This window comes from Ursus maritimus, unplaced genomic scaffold (genome assembly GCF_017311325.1).
Source record: "Ursus maritimus isolate PB19 unplaced genomic scaffold, ASM1731132v1 scaffold_19, whole genome shotgun sequence".
Lineage (NCBI taxonomy): Eukaryota > Metazoa > Chordata > Mammalia > Carnivora > Ursidae > Ursus > Ursus maritimus.
The window spans coordinates 33,733,480-33,750,713 of NW_024424341.1; the positions used below are offsets into that span (position 1 = coordinate 33,733,480).

General features: G+C 46.1%; 1 protein-coding gene and 1 long non-coding RNA gene across 5 annotated transcripts in view; one reads left to right on the forward strand and one right to left on the reverse strand.

Moving 5' to 3' along the window:
* Window positions 1–17,234, forward strand: part of BCO1 (beta-carotene oxygenase 1) — a 60,068-nt gene that overhangs the window by 7,519 nt on the left and 35,315 nt on the right. For 2 of the 3 annotated variants that reach the window (XR_568352.2, XM_008689741.2), the window contains exons 1-3: window positions 5,717–5,839; window positions 14,009–14,138; window positions 15,972–16,119. Coding sequence is in view for 2 of the 3 variants with exons in the window: in XM_008689741.2 (XP_008687963.2) it covers window positions 5,761–5,839; window positions 14,009–14,138; window positions 15,972–16,119 (357 nt within the window). In the remaining variant the exon portion in view is untranslated. Of the gene's footprint in view, window positions 1–1,738; window positions 2,008–5,710; window positions 5,840–14,008; window positions 14,139–15,971; window positions 16,120–17,234 lie in introns of those variants that run through there. The other variant, XM_040633644.1, reaches the window with a different exon arrangement.
* LOC103662085 lies at window positions 5,038–15,535 on the reverse strand. 2 transcript variants are annotated; one of them, XR_568353.2, is made up of 4 exons: window positions 15,446–15,535; window positions 15,201–15,265; window positions 8,088–8,202; window positions 5,038–6,944 (listed from the first exon to the last, which is right to left on the reverse strand). It is a non-coding gene; the product is annotated as an uncharacterized LOC103662085 (long non-coding RNA). The 2 variants fall into 2 exon arrangements; XR_005835641.1 differs by lacking the exons at window positions 15,201–15,265; window positions 15,446–15,535 and adding an exon at window positions 14,049–14,134.

Consider the following 17,234-nt stretch of genomic DNA (forward strand, 5'->3'; position numbering starts at 1 on the left):
GCAAAGCACTTGACTCAGAGAAAGCACTTGAAATGGTTGGGGGCCATTGCTTTGCTGGATATACAAAATGGACAAGAAAGGAGACACGGTCATGTTTTCCCTTCTGTGATTTCAGTATTGTCCTCCCCACAAACCTTCTGGCCTAGGTATTGCCACCCTGTTTTGCAGAGTAAAGTGAGGTTCAGAGGGGTTGTGACAACAGTCACACTTTTTAAATCGCAGCCCTGAGATCCCAACAGGTCTTCCGACCTCTAAGCCTTGAGCTCTTTTTTTTTTTCCCCTGCACCAGAGCTGCTGCCTGGTGCAGTTTTTTTTTTTTTTTTTTCCCTGAGCCCATAGTTTATGCCAGACATTCTCACTTAATCCCCACGAAGACACAGCTTCCACAACCTAGGAATAATAACCCTGACATGGATACACATGTTTAGACCAGACAGAAGAATAAACTGGCAAGTTACAGGACTGAATGGAAAATGTGGGTCAAAGGGAACAGCCTTCTGAGCGAATGGGGAGGAAAGGGTAATAAATGGTAGCTGTTTGGGGCCAGGTGCTTTTGCTAGACCCTTGGTTTACAATACTTTGGGACTTTGATATCATTACACCCCCATTTTACAGTTAAGGAAATGGAGGCTCAGAGAGAATAAGGCAGACACATAGAAAAGGGAAGACTGAATCTAGTATCAACCCCAACGTACAGCATCTTCCCCGGGACCAGGGCTCCTCAACAGCTGCCGAGAATCAGAATCATCCAAGACATGTTTACCACCACCTTGGGCTGGGCTCTGCCTTGAGAGATCCCACAGCAGCGGGTGTGGAGGGAGGCTCAGCACCGGACCCGGGAGCATGTGCAGCCAGGTGATCGGAGTGTGCAGCCAGGGGTGGGCGCGCAGCCAGACCAGGCGGCTGTCCGGACTGGGCTCCCAGATCCAGGAACGCGGTCTCGGCCCAGACCTGACAAGAACTGTACTCAGCAGCCACACAAAGACCAGCACCACACCCTGTCTTCCTCTACCGAGAGAGGAAACAGCTGCTTCATTCTTTAAGCAAGAGGAGTAGAGAGGAGTCCATTTGCTCATCATCCAACATTCAAAGCCCCTTGAATATGGATTTTAGGGAATGGCATCACACCAAGAGGCACAAATACAGGGGACCTCTCAAATCTCAGATGGGCATCCTTTCTCTCTCCTGTTAGACCAGGAAGTCGAACTGACATTTGTTTTTTGGGTATTTGTTTTTAACAATTCCTCATTGTTCTCGGGTAGAGTTTTTGGTTCCCTATATTTAAATTGGTTTGAATGGGTTAACATTTTATGTTTACTTATCCAAAAGAGAAATATAATAAATTAAGTTGCTCTTTGAATATGATTTTTTAAGGAGGGGGAGGCTCAGGGACCTTTATTCAAAACAAAACAAAACAAGCTCTCTCTGCTGAAGAAGTTCCCACCATGTGCGAAGGAATTCTAGCGACTGACGCACTCTTGGCTCCCTTAATCCCAGATCCTAACAGTTTCTCTTCTTGTTCTGATTGTAAATCATCTCCACCTCCTGGGTTGGATTATTTCAGGCTGCATACGTACGCAGAAAGCACCCCCTGAATTATCCCGCCAATTTAAACCCAGCAGAAGACTAGCTTTTCTTGCTTAAGCCAGAAGTGGAACTGGAAGGGGAGTTGGGGTTACAGTAAGAGGGTTAAAGATTAGACAGGACTCATGGCTGGGGAATTGACCTTTGACCACAGATAAATAACACCAGAGCCAGTGCAGCTTCCCTCTGTGCGCGAAGAGATACCAGGCACTCAGGGCATCAGGAGGGAAGGAGAGTGAAGAGAAGTAAGCTGCAGGAGAGCAAAAAGGAGAGAAAAGGAGGAGCCGAAGAGCAGTTGCCTTGAACACAGCAGAGTGTCTGCTCACTGTCAACATCACTCCCGCTCAGCGCCCCATGCCATGGATATGATATTTGGCAAAAATAAGAAGGAGCAGCTGGAGCCTGTGAGGGCCAAAGTAACAGGTGAGCGTTTGTATAGATGACTGGCTCTTCTTATATGTTTAGACGTACACTTTTTTCTGTTTATATAAGTAATATTTATTGTAAATTATTTTTTGAAAATCTGGAGAACAGTACATAGTGGGGAATGAGCTACAATCCAGACATATTTTCTGTGAAAATCTAGGTGTGCCTTTTATACATGGAACTGTTTCCAGGGAGAGAGTCATTCTCACTACTTCAGGCAAAGAGCCTGGAGATGCTACGATTGGCAAGTACACAATGGAATTATTCGGCAAAGTGTGGCCCATTCCAAGAGGGGGGTACTTTTGTGCAAATATGTGCATCCTAAGTTAATTTCAAAATGGCATGAGAAGCATACATGGGCTTCCACTTTCGCATGTGCACGCTGGAGGGCATGCAGAGTGTGTCTTCATTTCCTCGCAGGAGCCCACGATCTGGGCCTTCGAATACCTGCAGAGCCGTAAGACAAACAGATCCAGAAGTGGGACCCTCCACGAGAAAATTCCTTTAGCGGGCTTTGTACCTCGTTCTCTTCATCTGTTGTTTCTCTGGCTCTCTCTTCTGTGCTGCCCCTGAGAACAGCGAGTGGGCTGGCTCAGGCAGGAGGGCGGTTTCATCTTCAGATACTTGGATCTGGAGGCTTTTCCCCAGTGAGCATTTCTCTGTGAGGAAAGTCAGATTGGACATTTCAACCAAGGAATTGCCTTGGAAGGCTTTTGAAAGAATAGATTTTATGTTTGTTTATCTCTGATTACCAAGGTAATGTATGATCTATATGTGTGTGTGTTTTATATATATGCACATATATAAAAACTTGAAAGTGCTAATGGGAACAGAGAGGGAAATAAAATCAGCTCTATTTCCATCTCAAGCACTCCTAATATTGGAGTATTTTAAGTTTTCAGAAGATAGAGATTGTATAGACTACAAATATTTTTTCAAAAACAAATGTATGTTTACTATTAATTTTTTTTTTTTAAAGAGAGCCTCCGATGCCTCTCCTTTTATGCTTTGGGATGCCATGAACATGTTGCCCATAATCCTTATGTTTAATGATAGCATGGAAATCCTTGGACATTTTAGAAAGCGGGAATCCTAGAACCTACAGATCTGAGTGGACCGCTGGATCCGGATCAGCTGTTCTCCCCACCTCCACCCCACACCTGCAGCCTTACCATCACCTGGGCACTTGTTAGAATCACAAATTCCTGGGTCCACTCCAGAGCCACGGAATCAGATATGCGGGGGGTGGAGCCCAGCAATCTGTGTTTCTACAAGCCCTCTGGCTGCTTCCAGGTGTGAAAACCACAGCTGTAAATCACTCCTCTCTCCTTGAGGGAAGCTGAGGGCTGAAGAGGGGCTGTGACTTGCCCAAGACCAGCCGGCCAGCGAAGGACAGGCTCCCAACTCTCAGTCCAAGCCTCTAGTCCTGGGTCAAGTCTAGTCATTGGCTGACCGCTAACTAAAGATTGTGCCTATGTGGCCAAGTCTGCCCACAGAGGCCATGTCCAGGCTTCATGTCTGGCTATGCATTGTTGGCTCCGAGACCTCCTTCGCCACTTACTTAAGCATTTCCTGCTTCCGTTCCCTCTTATGTCAAACAGTCTGCAGGTACCATATAGAGTTTCTGCAATGACTTTATATAGGATTTAGGATTTTAGGATTTAATGCACCTGCCCCCCAGTGCCTGGCGAATGGTGCTCAATATGTGTCCTTCTAAGGTTTTGTGCTCAGCTTCATCTCTCTCTGCTCTGCCTCACCTGCTCCTTCTCCTGCATCTGGGTCTCTGTGAATAGCCCACTATTCACTTGGTTGTCCAAGGCGGGAGACTTGGTGGCACTTCGGGGTGCTCCCTCCCCTCTCCCCCATATTCACTCAAACTCCCAGTCCTATCCATTCTACATCCCCTGACTCTCTGCTCTGTTGTTTCTCTCCATCCTCTCTCTCGTCCTCCCACCTGCTCTTGACACCTTCTCCCGCCACACTCTACACCACAGAGACAACTTTTGAAATCCCAAATCTGAGCATATTCCATTAATATGAGCTGTCCAGAAGAGGCAGATCCTTAGAAAGTAGATTAATGATTGTCAGGAGGACAGGACTTTGTTTTGGGGTGATGGAATGTTCTAGAACTAGATGGCGAAGATTGCATAACATTGTGAATATATTTAAGACCCCTGAATTGTATACTTTAAAATGGTCAGTTTTTTTGTTATGTGAATTTTATCTCAAGAAAAAAATTGCACATGCACAAAAATCTGATCTTCTCATTCCCTGTTTTAACTGGGCAAGCTGTCCCAGTCTTCTGAGCATCTAATCAAAGCCCTTGGTGTGGTCACATTGACCTTTGTCACAAAGTCCCTGCTTAGCTCTCCAGCCTCAATACTTATGCTTCCTCACTCAAAAATTGCAGACCAGTCTTGCTAAACAACTGGCACATCTCCTGGTCTTTGAGCTGGTCTTTGGTCTCTTGGTTCAGGTCCCCCCAGAGATAAGAATTCAGATGTAAGTAGTTTAATTTGGGACGTGATCCCAAGAAACACTGGGAGGGAAACCAATAAAGGGGACATTGTCAAGCCACTGACCACTGTGAGCCATCAGAGCTGAACCCTCTGGGCATAGTGTAAAACATGCCTCATATGGTCCCAGCTGAGGGCAAGGAAGTGGTGACATGTGATGCCCAAATCCCCATCCATCATTGGGTGACAGCCACTTCTAGGGGCATTAACTCCAAGTTGTTCCAGCTTGCCCAGTGTGTGGGCAGAGCAGCTCTAGCAGTGAAAACAAAGCCCTCAGGCACAGAGCTGCAGGTAGTGGCAGAAAGCAACCTTCAGGGAGAGGTCAGTGCCAAAAGGACAAGGGTGGGGCACAAAAAGTGTCTGCTCCAGCACCCCACCTCTAGAGCAGTGCTGTTCAACAGAGATACAATGCATGCCACATGTGTAGTTTTAAATTTCCTAATAGCCACACTTATAAAAGTAAAAAAAAAAAAACCAAAAAACAAAACAAAAAAAACCCCACCAAAACAGGTGAATTTTAATGGTATATTTTTTAAGGCAATGTATCCAAAATGTTATAAGTTCTCCATGTAATCAATATTTTTAATTGCTAATGAGATATTTTACATTTTTTTCATACTTAGCCTTTGAAATTCAGTGTGCATTTTACACTTTACAGCACATCTCTGTTCAGACTGGCCAGGTTTCAAGTCCTCAGCGGCACATGAGGCCAGTGGCTACCATATTGGATGGCAATTCTAGTTCTAGAATGTTCTTTCCTTGTGCATTTGTGAGGCCAATATCTAATCCCACCCCCAAGACTCAGCCAGCAACTCCTCCAGAAAGCAGTCCCCACCCTCCTGCTCTCACCCAACCTGGGGGTGAGGTTCTGTTCCAAACAGCCCCCTTGCTGATCCTGTCACATTGCCTGTGTGTGGTGTGGTGTGGTTTGGGTGTCTGTTCATCCATCTGCTCTGTGGGTGGTGAGCGACTTGAAGATAGGGATGACGTCGATTCATCTCGGTATCCTCAGTGCTGGCACAATCCAGGCATATCCTACCCTTTCTGGAAACGACTGCTGAAGGAATGAGTGGGTGCAGTGAGTTGTGTTGGGACTGTGACCTCAATTCCTTTCCATGGCCACATCTCGTAGCTTTTTGGTTGGGTTGTGAAAACTGGAAACAAAACATTCTTTCTCTTAACAGGCAGGATTCCCACATGGCTGCAGGGCACCCTGCTCCGCAATGGGCCTGGAATGCACACAGTGGGGGAGACCAGATACAACCATTGGTTTGATGGCCTGGCCTTGCTCCACAGCTTCACAATTAGAGATGGTAAGAGTACTGTGTTGGTTTGCTGTTGCTCCTGTAAAGACAGCCACAAATTTAGTAGCTTAAAACAGTACTAATTTATTCTTATTGTTATGGAAGTCAGAAGTCAAAACTGGGCTAAAATCAAGGTGTTGGAGGCTCCAGGGAGATAACCCATTTCCTTGCCTTTTCTGGCTTCCAGAGGCTGCCTGCATTCCTTGGCTTGTGGCCCCACCTATATCTGCAAAGAGCAGCAAAGCATCTTGCACACCTGCTCTCTCTCCCTCATTCTCTCCACTTCCCTTGCCCCCATAATCACAGTTCCTTCTCTGACCCTCCTGTCTGCCTCTTATAAGGACCTTTGTGATGGCATTGGGCCCACCCAGATAATCCAGGATCATCTCCCTTCTCAAAATATTTAATATAATCATATCTGCATTGCCCTATAAGGTAACAACTTCATAGGTTTCAGGGATTAGAATATGGACATCTTGGGGAGGCCATCCTTCAGCCAACCACAAGCACAAACCTCCCTGGAAAGGCAGCCAAGATTTTCTTTCAAAAGAGTCCAGCCTGCAGAATGATACGCATTCTCATTAAGATGGGCGAGAGCAGGAAGAGATTACTGGCTTTGGAGTCAGACATACCTCAAATCAAAATAGGAAAAACACAGACCTGAAAGGAACAGAGCTGAATATATTGCTCACCAGGCAAGGGAGAGCCAATCACTCAAGCAACAAGCTCAGTGGCTCTCCCAGAGGGGAGATTGAAATGGCTGAATAAGTCAGAATTCTGGGTTCTGGTGACCGGTTCACGGGGTGGATCGTAAACTCTTTGCTGTTGGCCATTGAGCTGGTGTATGTCACAACAGCATGCTCTGAGTTCTTAAAGAGGTCCGGGGTGGGTCACATGAGGCTTTAGCAGGCTCAGGGTCACCTGCTGGGGAAGTCTGTGTCCACGTGCTTCACCTTGGTGACATTTTCTTTAACCCCTGCATTCCAGCATGACGAACTGGTCACTTCACCTTCCTTGGCCTCCATTTCCTCCACGGTAAAAAGAGCTCGATGATCTCCTCTGGAGAGCTGTCATGATCATTAGAAGGGCCAGGTATCTAGCAAGGGCCTGGCACCTGGTAGGTGCAGAATAGATTGAAAACCACCATTAGTGTCACTGGGTTTGAATCCCGTCTTCATCCTAGCTAACATGCACCCAAGCTGTGTGACCTTGGCCAAGTTACTGACCCTTTCTGTGTCTATCTCCCCATCTGTAAAATGGAGATATCAGAGTTGCTATGGAATTTAAAGGCATTAATATGTGTAAAGAGATTTGTATAATTCCTGGCACAGAACACGTGCTCAATAAGCATTAGTGTTATTATTGCTTAATTACTATTTCTTCTAAGCCAGTCAGCAATTATTTTTTTGAGTGCAGACTCTATGCCAGTGGCTTGCTCTAAGATTTCATGAATAGAGACCCCATGTGTGAAAACCATGAGCTCTGAGTCTGCAAAAACTTAAGAGATTTTACTGAGACTCAGCTACAGAGTGGTTGGTTCCACATTTCCTGACAGCCCTAAGCCTTAACAGTCCCCTCCTTTCCCAAACAGAAGTTACCAATGATTCCTAGGGAAAGAAATGCTGTTCTGGATGATGTGCCTGAAAGGTAAAGTACAGTGGCTTCCTTTCCATGAGGCCCTGCTTCACTGGGCTGCCAGGTCCCTTGTGGTCCATTTCAGGTGCTCATATTTGCTCTGCATGGGAGGTGTGCTTGTCCTCTTTCCAGATGTGAAAATGGGAATTTTAGAGAGGTTGAGTGACTTCTCCAAGTGAGGTCACTGAGGTAGGGCTGGGATCTGACTTGTGTTGTCTAGGGTTCAAGCTTGCAACCATCCCTGCTCTCCTCTCCCCAGCCCAACACAACCCTCTGAGAAACGGCAGGTAGCTTAAGTGACCCCTCACAGCTTACTGAATGAGGGCTTCCACATCCTTCCATAGAGACTCTGGGGACAAGAGAACTAGCAGGGGATGACCAAGCCATGGCTGTCTTTCAGAAGCATGGCTGCCATCCACCAGAATCCTTGAGTGGGTTAAACAGGCACATGACCAAAGTTATCCCATGCTACTTAGACTTTCTAAAAGTTTCTAGTAGATTTTCAAACTAAAAATTCATTGTCAAAGGTAAGTAGCTGGTAAGTCTTTTATGGGATGGTCAGTTAGGTGTGACGACAAAGAGAGACAGAGAGAGGCTTGGGAACAAAGCCTATTATACCCACAGGTCCTAGGAGGCAGAGCACGTCATGCTGGCCCACAGTGGATAGCACCAGGGTAGTCCAGAGGCATCAGACAGGAGCAGGGGAAGCACATAGGCTGTGACCTGTCCTGAGGTTTCTGAGGGAAAGACAAGATGGGGCAGAGTAAACAGCTTAGGATCAGCTGGTGTGAATAGTGTTGGCAGGCTTTGGGCTTCGGGGGTGGTCTCTGGTTGCCTGGAACCTGGCCCTGGGGTGATGAAGGCAGAGGAATATTGCCTCCTGGAGGGCATGGGCCAGAGAGAGGAGATCTGGCTCTGGATTGGTTCGTTTTCATCTCAAAGTCACGCTGGGCCCTCTTCTACCTTTAAGAATTGGCTAGTCCAGGGAAGGACAGTCTCCTCCAACCAGGAAGGTTTTTAAAGATACTAAAACATAGTATACAGAAAACTAAAAAAAATACATGCAATAGCATGAAAGATTCAATTCTGTGCATAATCTGGAACTGGCTGGAAAATGGGAAATACAGAGAGTCCACTCAGTTACTCCCCCTTCCCCATCCTGTTCTTGAACCTGGCCTGTGTCAAAGGTACATGCCCCACTCTGCTTTGCAGTCATCAGCTTGCCATTCTCCAGCCTACGGTGGGAGGCCCCAGAACACAGGGTTTCTGTTCAAAGTGTTGTGTCTTCATCACCCAGCACTGGGCCTGGCCCAGAGGGGCACTAGGAAACTCTTTATGGAGCCCAAATGGCACAAACGAGGTAAAGGTTGTTTTGGGAGAAAGAAGCAATACGTTCCCAGTTGATTTCTTCAACACTCACTACAGGGAGTGCTTGCTGGCCATTGGCCTGAGTGCTTTGTGCCTACCCACAACAGCCCTCACTACAGCTCCTGAGGAAGGTACCTCTTGATTTTACAGATGAGCCTGAGGCCCAGAGAGGCCAGGTAACTTGCCCAAAGGCACACAGTAGGAAGTGGTGGAGGTCAGATATAAACCCAGTGCTCTCTAAATCCAGAATCTCATGACCTAAGCATTATGCAGTTCTGCTCCACTTTCCACTCCTGCTGGCTACCATCTCTCCTTGTCTCTCCAGACAATCCTCTCGAGACTGTCAGATTGCCAACATTGGTGTGGCACAGCCTGGCCTCGTCTCTCCTCTCCTCTAGAACTCTCAGAGGTTCCCCATTCTACTCTCCAAGAGTAGAAACACAAACCAAAAATATTAAGTACTACTATACATGATTCAAGAGGGCATGTACAGGGTGAGCAGGATCCTCTGATTTACAGATAACACAAAGCCAGTATTTCTCAAAAGGTGGTTTGTGTACCTCTGACATCGGAATCCTCTAGGATTAAAGTTGCAAATCCTGAGACCCCACCCAGGGCTGAGTGAATCATAATCCTGAAGGGCACAGTCAGAGCATCAGTGTTTCTAACACATTTCCTAGATGGCCCTGAGCACAGTGAGGTTTCAGAAAACCTCCATGGTGGACCTCCAGCTTCGATGCCCTGTCCCACCCAAGACCAAGTTCATCAGCATGCCGTGGAGGTGGGGCTCAGGCTTCTGCCACTGTTTCAAAGCACCAGGTGATTAGTGTGCAGCCAGCACAGAGAACCGGAATCAGTGCCAAACCAGAAAGCAAAGACTGGAATTAGAAAGAAAGATACAAAAATGGTCTGTGGCCTTCAGCAGAAGCCAGTGAAAGTTAATGCTTTAAAAACCCAATAAAGACTTAACTAAAGGAGTAGAGTGGAGGAGAAGCCAGACAGACAAAGGGTACACAGAAGTGCTTAAGTCTAAAGTCACTTCAGTTTTTGTTTTTGTATTTTTTATTTTATTTTTTTTTAGTAGGCTTCACGCCCAGTGTGGAGCCCAGTGCAGGGCTTGAACTCACCACCCTGAGATCAAGACCTGGGCTGAGATCAAGAGTCAGACACGTAACCAAATGAGCCACCCAAGCACCTCTAAAATTACTTCAAAATAAAAAATTTTTGTAAAGTAGGCATAGAGATGCATGAACGCAAGTCTCCCTCAGCAGTACATTTGATTATTTTTTTATTTAGAGGTAAGGTCGTTGTCCCACAAGGATTTGAACATGTAAATTCCAAAAGCCAGCATCACCAAGGTTTAGAGACAAAAAGAGCTCTCCAAAACTTTACCTTTCCAAAGCTGACTTTTTCAATTATTTTAGCTCTAAACTAGCCTTTTGGAAGTTTGCTTAAAATGGAGGCATATATAGATATATATATATAAAATCTCCCACTCCCCCCCAGAATATAAAACTTGACCCAGTTCTAGAAGATTCCAGGCAGGAGCACATCTGTTTACTTGTGTCCCTTTAGAAGGAATGTGGCTAATTGGGGCTCATCAGGGAGTGGGGTTCTGGGGAATGTGTGGTGGCCTTCTTTAATCTCAGCCTCAGAGTTGAGTGTCAGCCTTGAGCAATTGCAGAGACACGTTTTCCTGTGGCCCCTGAGCCCTCCGTGCATGCTCTGGGGCTGGTTGTTTATAAGAAATGGGACGCCTGCGGACAGCCAGCCTGGGATGGGTGTTTACATTGCAAGTGAACTTAATTAAGCGTTTTAGGCAAAGCACCTTAGCTACTAGTGCTTGTAGGTGGTGACCCTCCGAGAGTGACCAGCAAAGGACAGGCTTGCTCAGGGGGAGACCAGGGTGGCCATGAAGTAGGGTCTGTGTAGCATGTGACCAAAGACCAGTGTGTGTGGCCTCACCAACCCCCAGCTGAGTCTTCCTGCCTCCAGGATTTTGTTGGACAATTCAGAATTTCCACAGCCGTTACTTAGAAAGTTCATGCTGTGCGCCAATGGGCCAAACTCCTTATACCATCCCATCTCATTTAAAACTTCCAATCCTATCTGGGGAGGGCTATGTGATCCCTAATTGCCAGTTGAGAAAGCTGAGTTTCAATGAGCTAAAGAGACTCACCCTGTCACGTGGCTGGGATTAGGACTAACCCCAGAACTAAAGCCTGCCTGCTCTACCCAGTGCATCTCAATAGCATATGTAGCTTTTATTGAGCACCTACTATGTGCTAGGTGCTTTACAAGCCTTAAGCATCACAGCAACTCCATAACAAATATATCATGATCCTCACATCAGAGTAGAGAGGACCGTGTCTTGACTCTGACACAAGGTCAAGTGCGTGGTCGGTAGATGACAGAACAGGATTCATAGCCACCCCGAGACTTGAATCCCCTCAGGGGTAGAGATGTGCCTGCCCTGCTCACCCCCACTTCCTGGCCCACCAAGATGATTAATAGATACTGGTTGAACACACGAACCCAGGGCTGGGTTAACCCAAAGCCATTCCTCCCTATTTCTTCCTGCAGCCCCAGAACAGAGCCCCCGCTCCTGAAATATCTCAGTGATACTTACTTTCACAGCAGTCACCTGTGAAAAGATGTTTGTGAAGAGGATAGATGGTTGTCTGCCCCGGGGCTAGACAGTTTACCTCCCAAAGGCTGGAGAAAGAACTAGAAGGTCTTTCATGGTCTCTTCCAATTTTATGAAGACTAGCATCACCGTTACTGCTATTATTTCCATCTAGGTGCGCAAGCTGGAGTCCTTACCACTGAGACAGATACGTCCTTTGGAGATGGACATGATCATAAACACAGTCCTGAGGGCAAAACTAATCGAGGCGATTAGAGGTCAAGATAGTGGCTCTTGGGGCAGGGAGGGGCAGGGGGACTGGTGACTGGACAAGCTATGAGGGGCCTCCAGGGGGTTCTCATGTTCGGTCTGTTAATTAGGATGTAGTTCATATGGGTCGGTTCAGTTTGTGAAGCTTCAGCAAGCCATGCAGTTATGGGAGCACATTTCCATAGGTGCGTTTTTAATAACAAGGGTCAGATGGAACGGTCAAACTGACAGTGGTGGCTGTGTCAGCTTTGGATCCAGCTTACCCCTCCCTGGCTGTGTGGCTTAAAGCAAGGTACTTAACCTCTCTGTGCCTCTATTTTACTCACTGGAAATGGGCCTGCAGGGCCATGAGGGCCTAAGCCCCTTGTACTTCATTTGGTAAGAAATTTGAAACCTTCAAGTGTTGTTTAAATTTTGTCTTATTTTGTTGTTGATTAGCAAATGACATTAGGTTGATTTTTTTCCCCCTTAAGAATACATTTCTGGTTGGTGTATTCTACATACTTCCAATGCTTTAAACCAGAGAAAAATACACATAAAGTGTCCACACAGTACTTAGCACACACATGCTCAATAAATGTTTCCTCTTAGCACTGTTTCCTTTCTTAGGTATAAAAAGTCACCAGACAAGAATTTCTTGGGAAGGTGTTCTCTCCTAAGCCCATCATCATGGCAGTGGATATGTGATGGATATTTCTCTGATCAATTTGTTTTATGGGAATGAAATGTCAGTATGACCTGGGTGCTACTTTTTTGCATATTATAGTTGTACCAGCATTGGAAGCATATATTATACTATAGCAAGGAATGTATTCTATAGCAGGGAAAAATCAACATGTCACTTGCTAATTAACAGAAAAATTACATAAAATTTTTAAAACCTAGAGGTTTCAAATTGTCCGCCAAATGGTTTGAAGGCCTCATATATGTCAGGAGGGCCCCCGCCCCTTAACCTCATCCCATTCCTGCTGCTCCCAAGCCCCTGACGCATGCTGAAGGCCATCTTACTCAGCTCCTGCAGGAGGTGGGCTGCCTTTCCCACCTCCAGGACTTTGCTTTCAGATTTTCTAGGAAGAGTGAATGGAAACACATTACTCTCTCTCTCTTACTTGCCACCCCCCCTCCCCACCAATCTATGGTGGGCAAATACTTTTACTCATCTCCCAAGGACTATTTCAAGTGCCACCTCCTCCAGGAAGCCTTTCCTGATCCATCCATTCCCCAGCTGGGCCTCCTCAGCTCTCTCCTCTCTTCTCCCCCACCTCTGCTCCCCTTTCTTTTTGAGAAGGAACCTGTGAATATATTACGTTACTCTGCAAAGTAAAAGGGTCTTTGCAGATGTGATTAAGTTAAGGACATTGAGGTGGGGAGATTATCCAGGTGGGTTCAGTGTAATCACAAGGGTCATCACAAGGAAAAGAGGGGGGTCAGAGTCAGAAAAGATGTGACAACAGAATCAGAGGGCAGAGTGATGTGACCACAAGCCAAGCAATGCAGGCAACTTCTAGAAATTAGAAAAACCAGAAATGGATTCCCTGCTGACATCTTGCTTTTTAGCCCTGTAAGACCCATTCAGGTTATATCTTCCAAAATGGTAAGATAAAAAATTTGTGTCATTTTAAGCCACTAAGTTTGTGGTAATTTGTTTCAACAGCCATAGGAACCTAATACAAGTCTAGAGCTATACATACATTTTCAGGGTGGTCTTGAGGAACTGGTCAAGAGACCCTGCTTTTATGCAGTGAGTTTGATTTTCTCCAGTGTCTATGTGAATGAGACATCCACACAGGTACTGATCCTTTACCATACGTGGAATCGGGTACTAGGTCACCCTCTGATTGTAGTAGGTATCAAATGTTACTCCAGGGGCTGAAATGGCCAGTGGAAGGTTTCCAGGGCTGAACCAGGTCCTGGGTAAACACAGCCCAAGTATGAGGCCTTCTGGACCAGTCCTCCAAATCCAGACCTTCGCTGGAGGGATACTAGCATGGTAGAAGAGATAGTCAGTGGGCCAGGTCAGCACCTCTTGGCAAGTCGACTGAACATGTCTGAGCCTCAGTCCCCTGCTATGTAAAATGGAGCTCATAGGGATACTCACCTTGCCCTATTGTTGTCTCAAGTGAGGAAATGTGTGTGAGAGCTCTTGTATCCAGCACACACTAAAGGGGACCATCCTAGTGAACTTACCTTTCCTTCCCTAATACCTTTACATGGCTGAAATTGACCTTAAAGCTCTATAAAGTTGTCAGCCTGGGATGATTCTGCATCTTCTCTTTTAGGTGAAGTCTATTACAGGAGCAAATACCTGAGAAGTGATACCTACAATGCCAACATCGAGGCCAACAGGATTGTGGTGTCAGAGTTTGGAACAATGGCCTATCCGGACCCCTGCAAAAACATATTTTCCAAGTAACTGTCCGTTTTGAATCTGGTCATGCTTTTTGATATCCTCGGTGGTCAAAACAACCAGTGTCTGCTCCCCTGACAATCCTCTGTAGGGTACATGAAAACCTTCTCCTGGCCAGGCTTTGCCCATCTATGGCATGCAGTTCTTGATCACTGATAGCAAGAGAGGAAAAAGGCATCTGACAGGTTATTAGGTATTTTTCCATATGGCTGGTAGGAGAGCAATTTGGAATCATCTCTCAAAATGACAAACGCACATTCTCTTCAGTCTAGAGATAGGCTTGCTTGTGTCTGGAATGGCAAACGTACAATGTTATCTATGGCTGCATCATTTGTTATAATGAGGAACTGAAAATAACCCAAATGTTCATCAACAGAAGGGCAGTTAAATAAATAAGAGTGAAACTGTACAAGAAAATACCAGGCAGGAGCAAAAAGGGGGGGGGGTGATAAGAATGCTCTATATGTGCTGAATGGAAAGTTTTCCCAGATACCTTGTTGAGTGGTGGGCACAGGGTGGACTAAGGTGTAGAAAGAGCATATGTTATGCTATGTTTTGTGTAAAAAAGCAGGAAGAAATCTGGATTTATTTTTGCTTGTATGTGCATAGAGAAAGTGGGAGGATCTGTGAGGTGGGAAACTGGCAAATGAGAGAAAGACATAGGGAAAGGTTTTCAGCTGAATACGTTTCAAATCATCTGGGCTATGATGGCTATGAATGTATTACACGCTTGACGATTAAACGGTTGGCTGGAGAATCAGATCCACTATCAGTAACTCCTTCCTGATATTCTCGAGATATAGATGAATTAGGAAATGTGCTAGCAGTAGACTGGCCCAGAGATGGAAGATTGCTCCTGCTTTTCTGGAACTGACGTCATCTTTCCCGTTCCAGGATCCCATGCTGGGGCTGGCACACAGCAAGCCCTGAACTCGCATTTGCAGGCAGGGGAGGAGCCAGGCAGGAAGGCGGGAGAGGAAGGGAGGGGGAGGTAAGGAACACAAACGCTCCACCGGTAGGGTGGCTTCGCTGCTTCTCCATTCGCCAGCAGGGGGAGCACTAACCAATACATGGATCCAGGATCTTCTGATCAAACTAACGATGAGTTTTCTCTCATTTGTTTGCTTTCCTTTAAAGAAAAAGAAAAAAAAAAACTAAACTAATTTCCCGGACAAATTCAGAGTGTCCATTGTGGACTCTCATTCCTTCCAAAAGCAAGGATTAGTTGTTTTGCTAGCCTTAGGGGGCCATTATGGCTGGGTACATATGATTTCTGTAGAACTTCTTAAAATACTTCAGAACAACCTACCAGCTCTTGGTGTCTCTGGTGTGGAAGACCTTTGGATTTTTGAGAGCCCAGGAGGGTTCAGTTGGTGGCCGTCTTGTCCCAGATGACTCACTTCTTTTTTTTTTTTTTTTTTAAAGATTTTATTTATTTATTCGACAGAGATAGAGACAGCCAGTGAGAGAGGGAACACAAGCAGGGGGAGTGGGAGAGGAAAAGCAGGCTCATAGCGGAAGAGCCTGATGTGGGGCTCGATCCCATAACGCCGGGATCACGCCCTGAGCTGAAGGCAGACGCTTAACCGCTGTGCCACCCAGGCGCCCCCCAGATGACTCACTTCTTAGCTAATTCAACATGGTGGTATCTTTGGGCAACTTGATCTCCAAGTCCTCCAGATTCCTCAAATGATCCTTTGGGACTTGGAACTTTTTCTCCCCTTAATTGAAGTAGAGCATTTTAAGTAATAGGAAAACTAAAGCCATCTTGAGCAGAACTTTCCATCTGGGTAGACACAACCATTAATTTGCTCTTGACCTGCTTTCCTCCACAGAGCTTTCTCCTACTTGTCCCATACCATCCCCGATTTCACAGACAACTGCCTGATTAACATCATGAAGTGTGGAGAAGACTTCTATGCGACCACAGAGACCAATTACATGAGGAAAATCAACCCACAGACTCTGGAAACCCTGGAGAAGGTACCAGTGAATCTACTACAACCAGCATCAGTTCCTGGCTCGTGAGAGGGACCCCCTGGGTTGGGCCATTGGGCTGCAGGAACTCATGGGGGCAGCCTCTCCTCTAATGCCATTGGATCCTGAGCTTCCCCAGCACAGCACTTAGCACTAGATTCTAAGCTTCCCTGGAGACTGTGTCATTTCATCTCTGTGTCTGTGTTTGTTCTTAGGGCTACCGAAACAAAGTACCAAAAAGTAGGCAGGTTAGAACAACAGAGATTTACTCTCTCACACTTCTGGAGGCTGGAAATCTGAAATCGGGGTGTCCTCAGAGCCATGCTCTCTCTGAAGGCTCCAGGGAAAGATGCTGGCTTGCCTCTTCCAGCCTCTGGTGGCTGCCAGGAATCCTCGGTGTTCCTTGGCTTATAGATGCATCACCCCAATCTCTTCTAGAGATACAAATCATTGGATTAGGGCCCACCTCCATCCAGAATGACCTCATTTTAACTTGATTACATCTACAAAGGCCTGTTTCCAAAAATACGTACCAAGGGTTAGGACTTCAACATATCTTTTTGGAAGACACAATTCAACCCCTAACAGTGTCCACTGTCTTGGCACCAAATGGGAGCTTAATGGCAATTTGAATGAATGACTGTACTGGATTGCCTGGACTGGAGCAGCCCTATGTTGTATTGCCCTGAAGAGGGAGGCCTTCGGCAGAGAACAGGGGGACAAAAATAAATGCCCAAGCAGGTACCTTTCCTGGGCAGAATCAAGTCAACATTTTCATGAAAATCAATAGACCCACTTATTTTTTTCTCCAGCTGACTATTCAAAGCCTCAACCTCTTCTCAATACATGTTAACGACCTGTTAAAGGGAATGCTTTTCTTAGTTGCAAAATTATGTGCAGCACCTTTTAAGCTGGGCGGCATAGGTCCAACTGATGTATGCTTCCCACAAAGCCTCAGAGAGGCAATACTAGGAGAGAATGAAGCCTTGCCTGACTTTTGGCTGGAGGTCATGCTATTCTGGGGGAGGAGAGGAGGACAGCTGGTTCCCCAACCATGCATTATTCTGTGGCTGTGCCCTGTTAGGAGTGGGGGGTCATTACTGAGCTTGTTAGTCAAGTTT